Here is a 17,493-nt window from a genome sequence, read left to right as displayed (position 1 = left end):
GCAGTATTGGAAGAATAATAAATATGTTGTGGAATCGTGCAATATGATTTACAGTGTTGATCACTGACTTGTGGCAAAATATTCATTTCCACTTCTATTGAAAAAATGTAACCTAACAAAAGAACATTTGTATCAATTTTATTCTCTTTTTTTTTTACAAAGCCAAAATCCCACATACATACCCTCCATGTCTCCCGGCCAAAAACCGGTTTTTGCCATGTAATAAATCTACATAAACGTTACACGTAGCCCGTTTTATATGCGTACACGGGGAGAAAAGTTGTAGCGATGTCAACACAGGTGTTTTCACGACTTGTCAGAGACTTTCGGTGGATCTTCATGGGGTCAGTTCCTGTTACAAGAACGGAAGGTAATCGTGTAGATTCATTGATCTTCCGAAATTACTGTTTAAAACTTTTAAAAGGCAACATCCATTCGAAGGGCTAGTTCGGATTATACTTGGAATTGATTACACTAGCTATGCTGAGGGGTGCTCTCTCCTAGACTTGCCTACACTCCACACGCGTCAATCTTACTTGACTCTGAAGTTTGCTAAGTCACTTCTGACTTCCCAGATGTACCGACACTTCCTTCCACCCGTAAGACAGAGTATCAGCAGTCGCCGGACTCGCTCTTCGAACAAACTGAACTTACAGCGTTGTAAAACAGACCGATACAGGAACAGTGCCATCCCCCATATGACACGTTTGATAAACAATTCATAGCCCTTGATAATATTACCGCTCCACTCTTTGTTACAATTTCTTGTGTCGATTTTAGTCATTTGTCTGTCAATTTTAGAGTGATCTTTAACGTCCCACAATGTTATTGTCGATTTTAGCCATTTGCCTGTCAATTTTTAGAGTGATTTTAACGTGTTCTCAAATTTTATCTATAATATCACTGACTAAAATAATATATGCATATGTGATAAATAAGTTGACCGTTTACATTTTAGTATGTATTTGAAGTAGTATGAAGACATGACTTTGTTTGTAAACAGGCCTGACAATTCGGCCTTCGGGCTGCAACTGGGCTGTACGTACTTTTTAGTGAATTGAATAAACCATTCTACTACTACTACCATACCTGTGGATAGCTTTTGATGGATGTAAAGGTGAATTCGAAAGCGTCTATACGTGATGTATATCTGCGGAGGTCGTTTTTCTCTTTGTGCTCATTTTTCTGTCACGTGTTTGAAGTCATGAGGTTAGTTTACTGCGGATCCGTATTTTAGACCGTAATCTTCAGTGTTTGTCATCATCAACAGAAACAGACTGCGCAGCAGCTTTACGGAGGACCCCAGACAGTCTGTGTGGGATGCCAAAGTCCTGTCTGGACTGGTACGTGCCAAAACGCCGCTACCATACAGCCTGAAAAAGGTGCGTCACAACTGATTCGCTCACAATTTATGTGCATTTCTTTTACCTGCAAATCCACGTGTAACATGTGTACATACGAACTGAATTTTCATGGTGTGAATGTTTATGTTCAATGAAGTTTTATGTTTAACAGAAGACCGCATGAGCTGGATATGGCCCTATAGCTACCTGAAAGGTGGTAAACAAAGGACAAAGACCTCCAGGGTAACCTTTTAAAAAGACCGATGTAATGTCTTTTAAAACTCAATATTGTCTGATATTGCAATACCTTTTGTTTTTATTCTATCACATAAATTCTAGAGATTAAAGTTTGCGATCATTCTGTCGTTGTAAAATTCTTCTTTTTTTCGCTTTAGATTTTTTTCTGAGCAAAAAAAATTGCGAAAAGACACAGGTCCTTTGATTTGGGTCTTCTATTTTCCCACATCTCCTGTAGGTGAGCACCAGTTTTGACTCCCTGGACCTTGTCCAGCGTTATGACGCCATGTGCTCGACCATCCAGCCGCGCCCCATCGCCTTCATCAGCACATGCTCCACGGCAGGCTGCAACAACCTGGCGCCAGTCGCCTTCTTCATGCCCGTCACCAGCGAACCCGCCAGTCTCGCCTTCTCTGTGACGTGGTAAAGTCATTTTCTCCTGTAACCTCACCTCACACTGTGTGTGTGTCTGTGGGTGTGTGCGTGTGTGTTTGTGTGTGTGTGTGTGCGTTTCTGTGTGTGTGTGTACATGTGTACACGTGTGTTTGTGTAGTATACCAGTCTAGTCTAGTCTAGTCTAGTCTAGTCTAGTCTAGTCCAGTCTAGTATACTATAGTGTAGTATAGTATAGTATAGTATAGTATAGTATACTAGTTTACTATATAGTATACTAGTTAAGATGAGGGTACATTTGGCGAAACTTGTTACTAGAACAGCAGGTGGCCTTTCAAAGACAGTGGGTCTCCTTGGTTACCTAGGCCAATTGCAATAGCTTTGTAGAAGCTACAGTGAACCCTTGTTCACGAATCGTTACTCTTAATCCTCCTAATTTGTCTGGGGTCCCTTACTGCATTTCAGGAGGCGTGACGGAAGTGAAAAGGACACTCTGGTAAATATCAGATCCACGGGGCACTTTGTCGTCAACCACACGACCCTCCCTATCATACACAAGGTGTTTGTAGGTAAGTTGTGTACCGGGCTCCGGGAATAGGTTATTTGGGTGTGGAGGAACAGGAAGGCCGATGATACGACACCAGGCAAGAAATCCTGGGTCCAGGCAGCAACAGGCTGTGAAACTACAACATACACCAAGTAGGCTGTTAAAGATTCTGACATGATGCTACCGTTCTGTCCGTAGCGTCCCAGGAGTTTGGTCCTGAGGTGGACGAGTTTGAGGAAGCTGGCCTGACGCCCGCCCCGTCCGTGTGCGGACCGGCGCCACACGTGCTGGGGTCGCCCGTCTCTCTGGAGTGCAGACTGCTCCACACGCTGCCTGTGGGGGAGAAACGGCACGGAGGGACCCACCGGTCGTCATTGGGGCAGGTGGGTGCAAAACGTGTTACCTTAGATGGGGCAAGATGCTAACATATACTCTCCAAGGATATGTAATGGTCCTGGGAGGTGACGAATATGGTGCACTACGAGAAAGATGCACTAAATGTTGCAAAAAAAATTGAGACTACGAACGTGTCGGTAGAATAACTTGACCTAGGTATTAGCAAAAACAAATGTAACCGAAAGAGGAAATGATGTATTCAAAACTAATATACTATCAACAACATGTACAAAATGTCACTTTATGATACTTTGGTAACTGCTGGAAGCTTGTATCATCATTTAGTAAATTGATAAATTTATTCACACAACTACATCAGAAACAATACACCATAGCACCATTGATGCCTTAGAAAACTTAAAATACAAATTTACAACAATAATTAGTTGTTATAAAACTTAAACTACATTGTCATTTGATAGCTAGCCCCTAAACGCTGCTGTCTGACAGGGTGAATGTGTTTGTCAGGTTGTGTACATGCACGTGTCCGAGAGCTGCATGGACGGCAGTGGTATCCGCGGGGAGACCCTGCAGTCGGTGTCACGGGTGGAGGGGACTCGGTTCGCGGCCGGCGGGAGGAAGTTTGACATCGTCAGCGAGAAAATATGGGGCAAGACAAAATGGTAGTGGTGGTGTGGACGTTGTGTGAAATGGGTTGGAATGTTATATTCCTTGTTGTTTGCTCTACAAGTTGAGAAATAGCACCACCTTTCCAATCAACGTCTGACAGTCTTCAAGACGTTTCAATAAGACTTGAATGATTATGAAGTGCGCCATATTGGCACTTGAAGGAACATTCAAAGCAAAGGTTATCGGCATTTGATCTAGAAAAATCTATCCTGTCATCTAAAACATGATGGATACCTGATTGTATTTGATGTCGGTTTGCAGCTTACAGCTTGTTAAGATTACAGCCTATCTTTCAATTACATATATGGCTTTTCTATTTTGTAATTTTGCTCAACTCGTATGCAATAGTACTGGTACGGATATGTTCACGTACATAAATTATCATCAAAAATATAGATGATTCAATAGCTTATGCAAACTTAATTTTTTCCATGTGTTCACAAATCAGTATGGTCTAAATAAACAAAAAAGAGTATATTCATGTGTGTTGTAACCCTCTGTAAAAAAGGGAGCACTCATCCCTACCTTAACGAGATGTTATCACGTGTAACTTGATAGCTCTTCTTTACAAATTAAAGTGTTATTCTGTGAAACACCAGCATGATCTATTCATACAATCATACAAAAATGTGACGAAGTAATGATAGAAGGTTTGTACGTAACATCCTAAGTTTCCTTACAAATGTCATGAAAGGTAGTTTTGTTATTTGTCTCCATCGTGGCTCTGGCTTCTGTTGACGTTTGCGGCCATCACGGCGACAGCGTCCAGACGACCCAACAGCTCCAGACCTTCCGTGATAGTTCTCGCAGCTTCCACTTTATCCACCTGGTGTTGGCACAGGGAAGTCGTTATGTCATTAGTCGTATCCAAAACGGGAAGATGTCGGGCAAACATCCCAATGCTATAGGTACAATCAGATACAAGAAGTGGGAGCTGTCTGAACATCCAAGTGCCTTCATTGGACATAGCCAAGTTTACGGAAGATATTCATTATTTCAGCCCTTTTATCTCGTCTATCTCACCAGTTATCACTAGTAAGTAACCCTTAGCTCCAGGTTTCGATCTTTGTTTTGTGGTGACGTTTACTAAAATATGTAGACTGTGCAGTCTTACCTTGGTTCCATAGTCGAGGAGAAGTGCCATCGTTGGGCTTTCCTTCCGTCGGAAGTTGAGGATCTCCGTCACGCCGTAGCCCAGGTGGTCGGCGAGCCCCTGCCAGTCGTTCCCGAGGACCCGCGGGGGGTCCAGCAGGAGGGAGAGCTGCTGGATGTGGCAGAACTGCAGCGGGGTCTCAGGACGGGGTTGGCGGCTCCCTAGGGGAAAGATATAACAAAGATAAAGATAGAAATTATACAGCAGACGTTGTAGCTTTCAGTAGATACAATCAGTCTCGAAAATATGCTAAAAATGCAAAAGTTCTCCTATGACGGCCAACGTGTGTTACAAAGCAAATGGAACGGGACACAGTACGTACCTGCTGTCCTCAGCACCCCATTTCTCTGTGCCAGCGTCCCTAAGGTTGAGCGCACGACCTGGTGCTCCCGACCGCAGCACAGGAACATCAGGGGATGGCTTTCCTTCGGGAACGTCTCTCCGCTTCCCGCTAACTTGAGCACGTGGATTCTCTCTGGCTCCGAGTATTCCGAGTGTGGCGCCTCGAAAGGACAGCAGACTCCACTGGTGTAGGACATGTTGGGGAAATCTCGGCGCCGGATGGCCTCCAGGATGTTGTGCAGCGTCCCGAGCAGGTCGAACGGGTTGCTGCCTGTCGCTGACGTCACGGTTATCTTGAGGACGTTTTGGTCGGAAGCTGCTCTCAGCGACTCCACGGTGAACCAGAAGCGGTTGTCCATGTTGAAACACCCAACGTTTCGAAAGACGTGGGTTCGCGTGTGCGTTCTCTCCTCTACTTTACACAGAGCGAGACACCTTGCTACAACTCTAGTGTACACAACGTCGGGCTTGAACGTCTCAAAGTCGATGTAAAAGGTTTGATCATCGTCGTGGCGTTCCGAGAGGCGACGATGCAGTTTGGGATTGTATTCTGGTAGCCTGCTAGGTACCAGGTATGTCGTGTTCCCAGGCTCGCCGCTGGTGTCCTCTCCCAAGGGACACAACATGTCGTACGCCACAAGCAGCTTCAGCAGTATGGAAGGCTGGTCTATGTTGAGTTGGGCAACCGCATTGTGGATGAAGTCAGCGCGAACGATCCCCTTCTTATCGAGCAGAGTGGAATGTTCGACATATTTGGGCATGCCAAAGTGAGTCGGTTGTGGGCAGGTTATCTTGGCCATGGCATCAACAAGAAGCTGTGGGTCCAGAACAACGTAGCGCCTCAAGGTTTCATCGTTTGCTTGGTAGATGATGTCGCCCGCTTGATCGAAAGTCGTCAAAACGTCATGGAATTCGTCTTCGTCTTCTAGACCGATGTGAGAACACTCTTGCCGTAGGTCGTCCAAGGACACGATGGGTTTTTCGATCTGCTTGACGACTTCCAAGAACTTGAGCCATCTGATGGGAAGTTGTCTCCGTGCGTAGTTGGCCTGTTGGGTCATGGTCCAAATGGCGTCGCGCAGGCAGATCATGTCTTCATCGACAGGCTTCGAGTTCTCGACAGGAAACAAGGGGGTGTGGTCAGCATTTAGAACAAGCAGTGACGAAAATCCTGTTGAATTGTACAGGTGCTCGGCAAGAAACGTGGCGATCTCTTGTCTTTGGAGGGAAGTCACGCTGTCTCGGTGTGTTCCTACGAGGAACACCGCACAGTCCTCGCTACTGGCGTGTGTCCTCACGGAATGGAGCCAGAACAACAGGCGGTCTAGCGTTCTGTTCTGATTTCGGACAGCTTCAGCCATACTGAACACAAGCAAGTACACTGCCTCGTGGGCCAGGAATATGTGGTGCATGCTGTAGTATTCTTCGTCACCTGCGAAGTCCATCAACGTCAGGTTAGTCGGGAACGACTGCGCCCCCTTTTCCTTCTCACGTATGGACTCGTCGATCAGTGTAACGGGGATGCTCAGATAGTACTGGTAGTATCGGTAGGATTCTATAAGCAGTAATACCATCGCAGTAAAAGCAGCAAAGTAGGAAATGCTGTCCACGGTTGCCAGCTGCCATCCAACGACGTGACCGAAGCCCAGAGATAGAAGCGCGCCGCCAAGGACTTCACCGCAGCACTTTAGGTAAAGATAACGGACCGGCACCATGGCAGCCCAAACACGACCTGTTACCAGCCCGTGGCAGACTCCAAAAGCTGCGCAAAAGCCGCAATACAGCATAAGGGCTGGTTCCGTGGCAGAGCTGGAACTACACAGGGAAATGCTGGCAACAAAAAGAGACAGACAGGTTTGACCAGAGAACCGAAGGCGAATAGGAAGTCGGCGAGAAAGGAAACCCCAGTACTGATATGTGATGATGCCTGCCGAAAGACCCACGGTAAACAGAGCGTTTGAAGTAACCATGTCAATATCGGTTCCTAGTTTCGACACAAACCAAGACCAGGACAATGCGCCAACATCCGACACCTGTGTAGGAGAACACATCAGACAGAGAACGATACTCATCATGGGTCGAAAACCAAAGCCCAAGGGAATCGTGGCAACAAAACCAGTGCCCAAACTAACTAAAAGGAGACACGCTCTCGGTCCAACAACACTAACAAGATCCTGTAACGCGGTTGTCAAGGTGAGTGGTGGGATTAGGGAACTTCTAAACGCAAGTGCCACCGCCATTCCTGTTCCCGTTCTAGTTGCTGACATCAGATCAGTCACACATGCCATGAAAGCAATAAGAGCAGCTACACAATAAGCATACCCTAGATTAACCATCAAAAAGAGGGCAAAGAATTCAGCCAATGGGAGGAAGCAGAAGAAAAGAACGTCAAGCGCGACGGCCAAAGGCGAAGGCATCTTTTTGTCCGCTTCTCTGGTCTGATTTTGCCCTGCAGCCATGTTGGCTGTGTACCAAGCCGCCCTCCTCTCGTACTCAGACTCAAAGCGCTGGTCTGGGCTGCGCCAGTGATGGTCGATGTCCTTGGTTTCCACCATCTTGGCTTGAATGCCCTCGGTTTTCTCCTGGTTGGGGTTGAAAGGTTCTCCTGTAAGACGTTTGTTCAGACTCGTCTTACCTTGCCGGGCATCTCCAAGGAACAGCACCTGTTTTAAAAATAAAAAGCAAAGCGCAATTCTATGGCAAGCTCTACACCCAGACAAATTTACCATTTGTTTTAACTACAGGTAATATCTTGTATGTTGTATATCTTTGTATTTTGAGACCTGGTGCCCTCCTGTTTGTTTGTTTGTTTGTTTGTTTGTTTGTTTGTTTGTTTGTTTTGCGCAGCAATGTAATGGTCTTTAGAAACTGACTGACAGTAAGTAATACATTGTATCTTGTAAAAAAGTTTTGCTGATACTTGGCTGATGCTGAGCTTAAAGGTACAACTTTGCCGGCAAGTGCCACGGACACACATAATTCATGATTCTAAAACCATTCTAGCACAGCCAGGCCATGCCTGTAAACCCATACCCCAGACGACAACCGTCTCAAATTAGGAATGGCTTTAAAACTGGTTTTACGTGTGACTTGTGCCTGCCAGTATTCCCCAACCGACGTACTGTCGACCTACGAACAGATACACAAACAGTACTTCCGTATCGCGGAAGAGGCCATATTGCTTCTCACCTTTCCCCTGTTGATGGGAAGCTTCCCGTGAGTCCTGCCGTACTGGTACATTTTGAAGGTAGCCTTCATCTTGTCGTCATCGACATACACGCTACCGGGGACGGGCGTGCCTTCGGCGGAGGACGTCCTGTCTGCGCCGCGGGACTTCCCCAGTACCTTCCCCATGACAGACCGGAGATCTAGATTTGTACACCTGTAGAGTTCGAGCATGTTACTGAGCTGAAGAAAAGAGGTGGTGCAACAATTCGTATATTTGTGTCATAGACGGGAAGTAATACATCATATTTCAAATCTAGAATTGAGGCGGTTTACCGTTACTCTGGTGTACATTTGTAGCCATAATGTTAGAGACTTAGCTTAGCACGTACAGAAAAGTCCCAAAAGGCACCCAGAGGGATTTTAGGGCGGTAAAACAGATTTTTTTTCAGTCAGTTTTCCGGCCATATCTTTTTAAGTAGTAGGTTGAATCAACCCTATCCCATAGCATATTGATATCGGTGAGGAAAAATAGTCCCAGACGGAAAATGTTTTTTTTCGAATCGTAGGCTAGTTCTATCTACTTCATTTATGTTCGCTGGGGATAAATTTCGCGTTAGGAAAGGAAATGATATTTTTGCGGTGTTCAAAGTTCACGGTTGAAACAATACTTGGCAGTGGCGGTGGTATCAGTGGTATCAGTGTCTTTACTCTTGGTTACAATTTGCCTCTTATTGTGGTATTGTATAAGTGAGTATATTGCATGGTTCATAATTTTGGTCAGTGTGCCACTATCGATGCATGTCTTCCACTTTTGTGTAATTTCAAATGCAGAAGGACAGCGCGGTTCTTGTTGTGGAAACATCAGAGAAGAAGGATCAAATACTAGTAGTGTGTTTATTAGGACTCCCCTTTAAATGAGTAAAGGAAGTGCATGCGTGACTTCATCTGGGTTTACCAGTAAACAAATGTCCGTGCCAGGTGTGCATTCCACTGCCACCATCGCAGCCAGTATAAACAATGACAATGATGTTCACTAGTATTTGCATTATCTTAAAAGCTTCAAGTATGAAATGATGACGAAATGTCAGTAAATAAGTAATGTCAGACAGATTTTCTCATCCAGAGTACTGGTATTTCTTGTTTTTGTCAGACTTGGATTGCTTTTATGAAAAACTTAAATTATTCTCCAACTCAAATTGGATTGCTTTTGGTGGCTCTAAGGACTAATATGTTAATATCTATCACGACACAAAACGAGATGTCCACATTCAGATTCTAAAATTGGTTATATATTATTTGATTTCGTTACTCTGACTAACCATAGCAGACAATATCAGCAGGATTTCGGGTTGGGATTATATGCGCTGTTTTTCTTTTTTTGTGTATTTTTTTGTATACCAATTTTGATTTTAACCGGTTTGGGAAGTGTGGTCTCGGTACAATCAAAACCGATATGTTAGGTTGATAAGCAAATAAAAGTTCAAGGACGCTGACACATCACAGGTTTCAGTGCTTATAATGAGTACCTCAGGTGCCAATTCCTACGTTAACACTATCACTATGCCCAGGTCCACGACGAAAGTGAACAACATGCTGTCATACACGGTTAATTTCCCAGAACAATCTCACATTTGAAAAGTTCAGACAAGAACATACGTCAAAGTTTTTTACCTAAAATATGCGAAAAAATATCACATGTATCACCAGGATACAAGTGCACTACACACCATCAAAAGCTCATTATGAACAACTTCCGCAGGTCCAGGTCTTAACAAATACATACCATCCAAGCGTTAAATTGAGAAATACGCAAACTGAACACTTTTCAGAACAAAGACACACCTAACAAGTGAACCTAGAAGATCAACATACCTGGTGTCAGGTGGGACTGAAGCGGGCAGTCACGGCGAGACTCAAAGGAGACTGCTTGTCCGGAAGTTTGTTATGACTCTGAAAGAGGAACAAGATGTCCGGCCCTATGTGCCAAATCACGTGAATTTCACTACATTACGACATACTCGAAATATTTTCCCCGGGGGCTGTTAAAACAATGGATCGTTCTCTTTCAGAAAACGGCCCTTTTTAATCTCTCTAGTAATGAAGAGGAAAAAGACCATTTCATAGCTAAAATTCATGTTTATTTACATACAGGTTCTTCCTGTCCTAGCAGCTAACAATACTTAGCAGTTGGAATTGCGCCCTCTGACGAAATTTCACCAGATTGTACCACCCAACTAGAACTGTCGGGAGGGATAGGTGACGCTAGTAAACTATTAGGGAGACTTAGGCCACACCGACGCATTCCCATGGATCTCAGACATTTCAAACTGAAGTTTCAGCAAACAGTTATCATGAAATCTGAGATTTTCGGGGATAACCTGACTGGGCCTGACTATATTCACATTTTTTTAAATATTCAAAGGTTGCTGACAGTGTGACACCAGCTTAAAGGAAGCAACATCGACATTTCTTGGCCATTTTTGCAATGACAAACACGTAAGGAAGCAGCGGGAGTGCCAGAGACTGTATCAGTCTTTAGTTAGGTTAGATATGCTGCGCACAGTTCAGAAAGGGAATGTTAAGATAAGCAAATGTATACACACATCATTGTGACTGACGGTTAAACCCTGATATATGTTGTCTTTACATGTATATCAGATTATTTTGGCTACATCATTTACAGTTTCACTGGTTTTCCCTTTTGTATGTGACATCCTATGTTTCCTTCAAAATGTCTTAAATGTAGTCTTGTTATTCGTCTCCATCGTGGCTCTGGCTTCTATTGACGTGTGCGGTCATCACGGCGACAGCGTCCAGACGACCCAGCAGCTCCAGACCTTCCATGATAGTTCTCGCAGCTTCCACTTTATCCACCTAGTGTCGGCACAGGGAAGTCGTTACGTCATTAGTCGGATCCAAAACGGGAAGATGTCGAGCAAACATCCCAATGCCATGGTTACACTCCGATACAAGAACTGGGAGATGTCTGAACATAACCAAGTGCCTTCAATGGACATAACCAAATTTACGGAAGATATTCATTATTTCACCCATTTTATCCCATCTATCTCACCAGATGTCAATCACAGGTAAGTAACCGTTAGCTCCAGGTTTCGATGCTTGCTTTGTGGTGACGTTTACTAAAACATATAGACTGTGCAGTCTTACCTTGGTTCCATAGTCGAGGAGAAGCGCCATCGTTGGGCTTTCCTTCCGTCGGAAGTTGAGGATCTCCGTCACGCCGTAGCCCAGGTGGTCGGCGAGCCCCTGCCAGTCGTTCCCGAGGACCCGCGGGGGTCCAGCAGGAGGGAGAGCTGCTGGATGTGGCAGAACTGCAGCGGGGTCTCAGGACGGGGTTGGCGGATCCCTGGATGATCGATGTAGCAAATATAAAGATATGAATTATACAGGACAAACGTTGTAGCTTTCGGTAAATACAATCAGTCTTGAAACTATGCTAAAAATGCAAAGTTCCCCTATGACGGCCAACGTGCACGTGGCTGTGTTACAAATCAAGCGGAACGGGACACAGTACGTACCTGCTGTACTCAACGCCCCGTTTCTCTGTGCCAGCGCCCCTACGATTGAGCGCACGACCTGGTGCTCCCGACCGCAGCACAGGAACATCAGGGGATGGCTTTCCTTCGGGAACGTCTCTCCGCTTCCCGCTAACTTAAGCACGTGGATTCTCTCTGGCTCCGAGTATTCCGAGTGTGGCGCCTCGAAAGGACAGCAGACTCCACTGGTGTAGGACATGTTGGGGAAATCCCGGCGCCGGATGGCCTCCAGGATGTTGTGAAGCGTCCCGAGCAGGTCGAAGGGGTTGCTGCCTGTCGCTGACGTCACGGTTATCTTGAGGACGTTTTGGTCGGGAGCTGGTCTCAGCGACTCCACGGTGAACCAGAAGCGGCTGTCCATGTTGAAACACCCCACGTTTCGGAAGACGTGGGTTCGCGTGTGCGTTCTCTCCTCTACTTTACACAGAGCGAGACACCTTGCTACAACTCTAGTGTACACGACGTCGGGCTTGAACGTCTCAAAGTCGATGTAAAAGACTTGATCATCGTCGTGGCGTTCCGAGAGGCGACGATGCAGTTTGGGATTGTATTCTGGTAGCCTGCTGGGAACCAGGTATGTTGTGTGCCCAGGGTCGCCGCTGGTGTCCTCTCCCAAGGGACACAACATGTCGTACGCCACAAGCAGCTTCAGCAGTATTGAGGGCTGGTCTATGTTGAGTTGGGCAACCGCATTGTGGATGAAGTCAGCGCGAACGATCCCCTTCTTTTCGAGCAGAGTGGAATGTTCGACATATTTGGGCATGCCAAAGTGAGTCGGCTGTGGGCAGGTTATCTTGGCCATGGCATCAACAAGAAGCTGTGGGTCCAGCACAACGTAGCGCCTCAAGGTTTCATCGTTTGCTTGGTAGATGATGTCGCCCGCTTGGTCGAAAGTCGTCAGAATGTCGTGGAATTCGTCTTCATCTTCTAGACCGATGTGAGAACACTCCTGCCGTAGGTCGTCCAAGGACACGATGGGTTTTTCGATCTGCTTGACGACTTCCAAGAACTTGAGCCATCTGATGGGAAGTTGTCTCCGTGCGTAGTTGGCCTGTTGGGTCATGGTCCAAATGGCGTCGCGCAGGCAGATCATGTCTTCATCGACAGGCTTCGAGTTCTCGACAGGAAACAAGGGGGTGTGGTCAGCATTTAGAACAAGCAGTGACGAAAATCCAGTCGAATCGTACAGGTGCTCGGCAAGAAACGTGGCGATCTCTTGTCTTTGGAGGGAAGTCACGCTGTCTCGGTGTGTTCCTACGAGGAACACCGCACAGTCCTCGCTACTGGCGTGTGTCCTCACGGAATGGAGCCAGAACAGCAGGCGGTCTAGCGTTCTGTTCTGATTTCGGACAGCTTCAGTCATACTGAACACAAGCAAGTACACTGCCTCGTGGGCCAGGAAGATGTGGTGCATGCTGTAGTATTCTTCATCACCTGCGAAGTCCATCAGCGTCAGGTTAGTCGGGAACGACTTCGCCCCATTTTCCTTCTCACGCATGGACTCGTCGATCAGTGTAACGGGGATGCTCAGATAGTACTGGTAGTATTGGTAACATTCTATAAGCAGCAATACCATCGCAGTAAAGACAGCAAAGTAGGAAATGCTGTCCACGGTTGCCAGCTGCCACCCAACGGCGCGACCGAAGCCCAGAGATAGAAGCACGCCACCAAGGACTTCACCGCAGCATTTTAAGTAAAGATAACGGACCGGCACCATGGCAGACCAAACACGACCTGTTACCAACCCGTGACAGGCTCCAAAAGCTGTGCAAAAACCGCAGTACAGCATGAGGACTGGTTCCGAGATAGAGCTGGAACTACTCAGAGAAATGCTGGCAACGAAAAGTGACAGACAGGTCTGACCAGAGAACCGAAGGCGGATAGGAAGTCGGCTAGAAAGGAAACCCCAGTACTGATATGTGATGATGCCTGCCGAAAGACCCACGGTAAACAGAGCGTTTGAAGTAACCATGTCAATATCAGTTTCTAGTTCCGACACAAACCAAGACCAGGATAATGCACCAACATCCGACACCTGTGTAGGAGAACACATCAGACAGAGAACGATACCCATAATGGGTCGAAGACCAAAGCCCAAGAGAATCGTACCAGCAGAAGCACATATTACAATGCACAAGCCAAGGACAGGGTAACACGCTCTCGGTCCAACAACATTTACAAGCTCCTGTGACGCGGTTTTCAGCGTGAGTGGTGGAATTAGAGAACTTCTAAAAGCAAGTGCCACCGCCATACCTGTTCCCGTTCTAGTCGCTGTCGTCAGATCAGTCACACATGCCATGAAAGCAATAAGGGCAATCACAGAATAAGCATACCCTACATTAACCATCAAAAAGAGGGCGATGAAGTCAGCCAACGGAAGAAGGCAGAAGAAAAGAACGTCAAGCGCGACGGCCAAAGACATATTTCCATTCGTTCCCCTGCGTTGGTTTCCCTCTGCAGCCATGTTGGCTGTGTACCAAGCCGCCCTCCTCTCGTACTCAGACTCAAAGCGCTGGTCTGGGCTGCGCCAGTGATGGTCGATGTCCTTGGTTTCCACCATCTTGGCTTGAATGCCCTCGGTTTTCTCCTGGTTGGGGTTGAAAGGTTCTCCTGTAAGACGTTTCTTCAGACTCGTCTTACCTTGCCGGGCATCTCCAAGGAACAGCACCTGTTTCAGAAACATAGTTATAAATCAAAGCACAATTCTATGGCAAGCTTGTTTTAAGTGTAAGTAATATTTAATAAAAAGTTTTGCTGATACGTGACTGATGCTGAGCTAAAATGTACAACTTTGTGTATGTCGGTAAGTGCCACTGTTAAGCCCTGGTCACAACCCGCCGTACGTGCTTTTTGTCCGTATGTTTTTTGGAAGGCTACGTCTGCTACGTTTTTTCTGAAGACGTGGGGAAGGAGTGGCTTCTACGCACGTCACTCGCACGGTTGCGCAAGGTGTAAGAGTGTGGTCTGCACGCCACGTCTGGCCGTGAGCGGTTGCGTGCATCGTTCGTTGCGCAAGTGGTGAGTTGTACGTTCTCTGTGCGATTGCAACTCTACCGTAAGGAGGCCATACTCACACGTGCTTCTTCCGTACGGTTACGGGGCACGCGCGTCGCTCGTACTCGCACGCACGGGTGGTGAATCTGCAGACCGCACGCAGAAAAAGTTTTACATAAGTTCTACGGCGTGTATGCGTGCTCCCAAATCCATAGGATTCCGTACGAAGGCGGTACTCACCACGCACGGATGCCCTACGTTTGCCCACGTTTTTGCACGTAGACAGCAAGCAGATGCACGTACGGCGGGTTGTGATCAGACCTTAACACACATAATTCATGACCGACATGATGACCTCTCACGTTCTAACACTGCCAGGCCATGCCTGTATACTATCTTGCGTAAACCCAGATGATGACCGCGAATAATGTTGTTTTTCAAAGTACCAACCGTCTCAAAGTAGGACTGGCTAACTAGCCTTACTCATCTGACCATTTCCTGTGTCGGGCCTTTCCACTTGTCATTTTGCCTGCCAATATTCCTCCACCAATGTACTGTCGACCTACTCTATCCGGATAAACAGATTCACAAACCACAGCTCAGCCACTCAAAACAGTACTTTTTTCCGTACCCGAAAGTACATGTAGCAACATTGTTTCTCACCTTTCCCCTATTGATGGGAAGTTTGCCGTGAGTCCTGCCGTACTGGTACATTTTGAAGGTAACCTTCATTTTGTCCTCATCCACATACACGCTACCGGGGACGGGCGTGTCGTCGGTGGTGGATGTTATGTCTTCGCCGCGGGACTTCCCCAGTACCTTCCCCATGACGGACCGGAGATCTGTACACGTACAAAGTTTGAGCATGTCATGTTGCTGAGGGAATACAAGAAGTCGTATATTTGTGTCGAAGACGGGAAGTAATGTAGGGAAAAATGCAATGTCGCTGACGGAAAACGTTTTCTTGTTTCGTTTTATATCGTAGGCTGGATCTATCTATTCATTGTTAGTAACAAAAATAAAGGGACCTCTGACGTAGGTTGTTTTGGGGCTATTATTCTTTCAAACGCTTCACGTACGAAATGATGACGAAAATATGCCAAGAACTGGCAGTAAATAAAGTCATACAGAGTTCCTCATCCAGAATACTGGTATTCCCGGACTGTTGTGTGGCTGGAATTGCCTTTAATAGGTCCCTTTAAGGGGAACTGATAGGTCAATATTTATCTCGACATAAAACGAGATGTCCACAGTCAGATCCTAAAATTGGTTACATACTATTTGATTTCGTTACTTTGACCTCTATCTTGGACTAACCATATAGCAGTCAATATCAGCAGCTGCAGGATTACGGGTTGGGATTATATGCGCTGTTTTTTGTACGTATGTGGTCTGCACGCCATGTCTGGCCGTGAGCGGTTGCGTGCATCGTTCGTTGCGCACGTAGTGAGTTGTACGTGCCTATACTACTACAATGTACGGTCTCCGTGCGATTGCCACTTTACCGTATGCAGGCCGTACTTACACGTGCTGCTTACGTACGGTGCCCTGGCCTAAAACGAACAACATGCTGTCATACACGGTGAAATTCCCAGGACAATAGCACATTTGAAAAGTCCATACAAAAACATACGTCTAAGTTTTTGACCTACTATACGCGGAAATATCACAGCATAACCAGGATACGTGTACACCACACCATTAAGAGATTATGAACAAATTCCGCAGGTCCAGGTCTTAACAAATACGTAAAAAAAGGTCAAGTTGAACGATCAATATGTAAACTGAGCACTTTTCAGAAGAATGACACGCATGACAAGCGAACATAGAAGATCAACATACCTGGTGTCAGGTTCGCCTAAAACGGGCAGCCACGACGGGACTGAAAGGGAACTGCTGACCCGGAAGTTTCATGTGAATCTAAAACAGGAACAAGATGTCTGGCCCTTTGTGCCAAGTCATGTGAGATTTATTTTTTGGATATACCCCAAATATTTTCCCCAGGGGGCTTTTACTGACTAACAATGGTTGTTCTCTTTTGCAAGTCAGATTTGGGGTTGTAGTGTTCGGTGTTAAGAGCTTTGGACACAAGTGTAGAAAGCTTTGAGGGGAAGATTTAATCAATTGCCCGCGGGCGTCAGGAACTCTCCTGAACGTTTTATAGGACTTAAAAGAATCACTACTTACTAGACTAAGTGTGTCTATTATCTCCGCATGTCTTAAATCCTGTGAAGCTTCAAAATGAAAGAATAGGGGTACCAAAGACCTGGTTCACGTGCTAAAAAATCGCCCAGTCATGAACAAGAAGACCATTTCACAGGTGGAACGTTTGGTTCATGTTTATTTACATACAGGTTCTGCCTGTCCGAGCAGCTAACAGTACTTAGCAGTAGGGATTGCACCCTCTAACGAAATTTCACCTGATTGTAGCACCCAACTTGAACTGTGCCAAAGGATAAGTGGCGCTAGTAAACTGCTGGGGGAGGCTCAGGCCACACCAACGCATTTCCATGGTTGTCAGACATTTATTTCTAACTGAAGTTTCAGTAAAACGTCACCATGAAATCTGAGGTTTTCGGTGATAAACTGACTGGGCCTGGACTACATTCACAATTTTTTTTTGTGTGTGTGCTGATATTCCTATTATTTTTCTGAAAATCTGATCACCAAGAATTAAATTGGTGTGGCCTAGTTACAGATGATTTCTCAATGGTGGTTGATTCACATGTTGCC

At 46.0% G+C, this 17,493-nt stretch overlaps 2 protein-coding genes across 2 annotated transcripts; one reads left to right on the top strand and one right to left on the bottom strand.

Annotated features, from left to right (window-relative positions):
* The first annotated feature begins 1,281 nt into the window (after positions 1-1,281).
* On the top strand, positions 1,282-3,543 carry LOC109469291 (uncharacterized protein BH2278-like). Its single transcript, XM_019767800.1, has 6 exons — positions 1,282-1,382; positions 1,516-1,586; positions 1,819-2,003; positions 2,439-2,542; positions 2,719-2,903; positions 3,385-3,543. The coding sequence occupies exons 2-6, from the start codon at positions 1,524-1,526 to the stop codon at positions 3,541-3,543; spliced, it is 696 nt and encodes a 231-aa protein (XP_019623359.1). The 5' UTR covers positions 1,282-1,382; positions 1,516-1,523.
* On the bottom strand, positions 3,184-17,485 carry LOC109469282. Its single transcript, XM_019767788.1, has 9 exons — positions 16,603-17,485; positions 15,424-15,602; positions 11,749-14,434; positions 11,378-11,526; positions 10,997-11,083; positions 8,231-8,488; positions 5,022-7,704; positions 4,661-4,860; positions 3,184-4,372 (listed from the first exon to the last, which is right to left on the bottom strand). Exons 2-9 carry the CDS (start codon positions 15,586-15,588, stop codon positions 4,250-4,252), a joined length of 6,351 nt encoding a protein of 2,116 aa, XP_019623347.1. The 5' UTR covers positions 15,589-15,602; positions 16,603-17,485; the 3' UTR covers positions 3,184-4,249.
* Positions 17,486-17,493: the final 8 nt, after the last annotated feature.

The sequence above is a fragment of the Branchiostoma belcheri genome, unplaced genomic scaffold (genome assembly GCF_001625305.1).
Source record: "Branchiostoma belcheri isolate BF01 breed outbred unplaced genomic scaffold, Haploidv18h27 scaffold10, whole genome shotgun sequence".
Lineage (NCBI taxonomy): Eukaryota > Metazoa > Chordata > Leptocardii > Amphioxiformes > Branchiostomatidae > Branchiostoma > Branchiostoma belcheri.
Note: the sequence above shows the minus strand (reverse complement) of the source record. Positions and strands in the feature narration are given on the sequence as shown.

Excerpts from the sequence above, each read along its gene's own strand:
- LOC109469291 (XM_019767800.1), top strand. The coding sequence starts at position 1,524 with ATGAGCTGGATATGGCCCTATAGCTACCTGAAAGGTGGTAAACAAAGG. Across the intron at positions 2,004-2,438 it reads CTCGCCTTCTCTGTGACGTG|GAGGCGTGACGGAAGTGAAA; the intron begins GTAAAGTCATTT and ends ACTGCATTTCAG. Across the intron at positions 2,904-3,384 it reads ACCGGTCGTCATTGGGGCAG|GTTGTGTACATGCACGTGTC; the intron begins GTGGGTGCAAAA and ends TGTGTTTGTCAG.
- LOC109469282 (XM_019767788.1), bottom strand. The coding sequence starts at position 15,588 with ATGGGGAAGGTACTGGGGAAGTCCCGCGGCGAAGACATAACATCCACC. Across the intron at positions 14,435-15,423 it reads TTCCCATCAATAGGGGAAAG|GTGCTGTTCCTTGGAGATGC; the intron begins GTGAGAAACAAT and ends TTTCTGAAACAG. Across the intron at positions 7,705-8,230 it reads TTCCCATCAACAGGGGAAAG|GTGCTGTTCCTTGGAGATGC; the intron begins GTGAGAAGCAAT and ends TTTTTAAAACAG.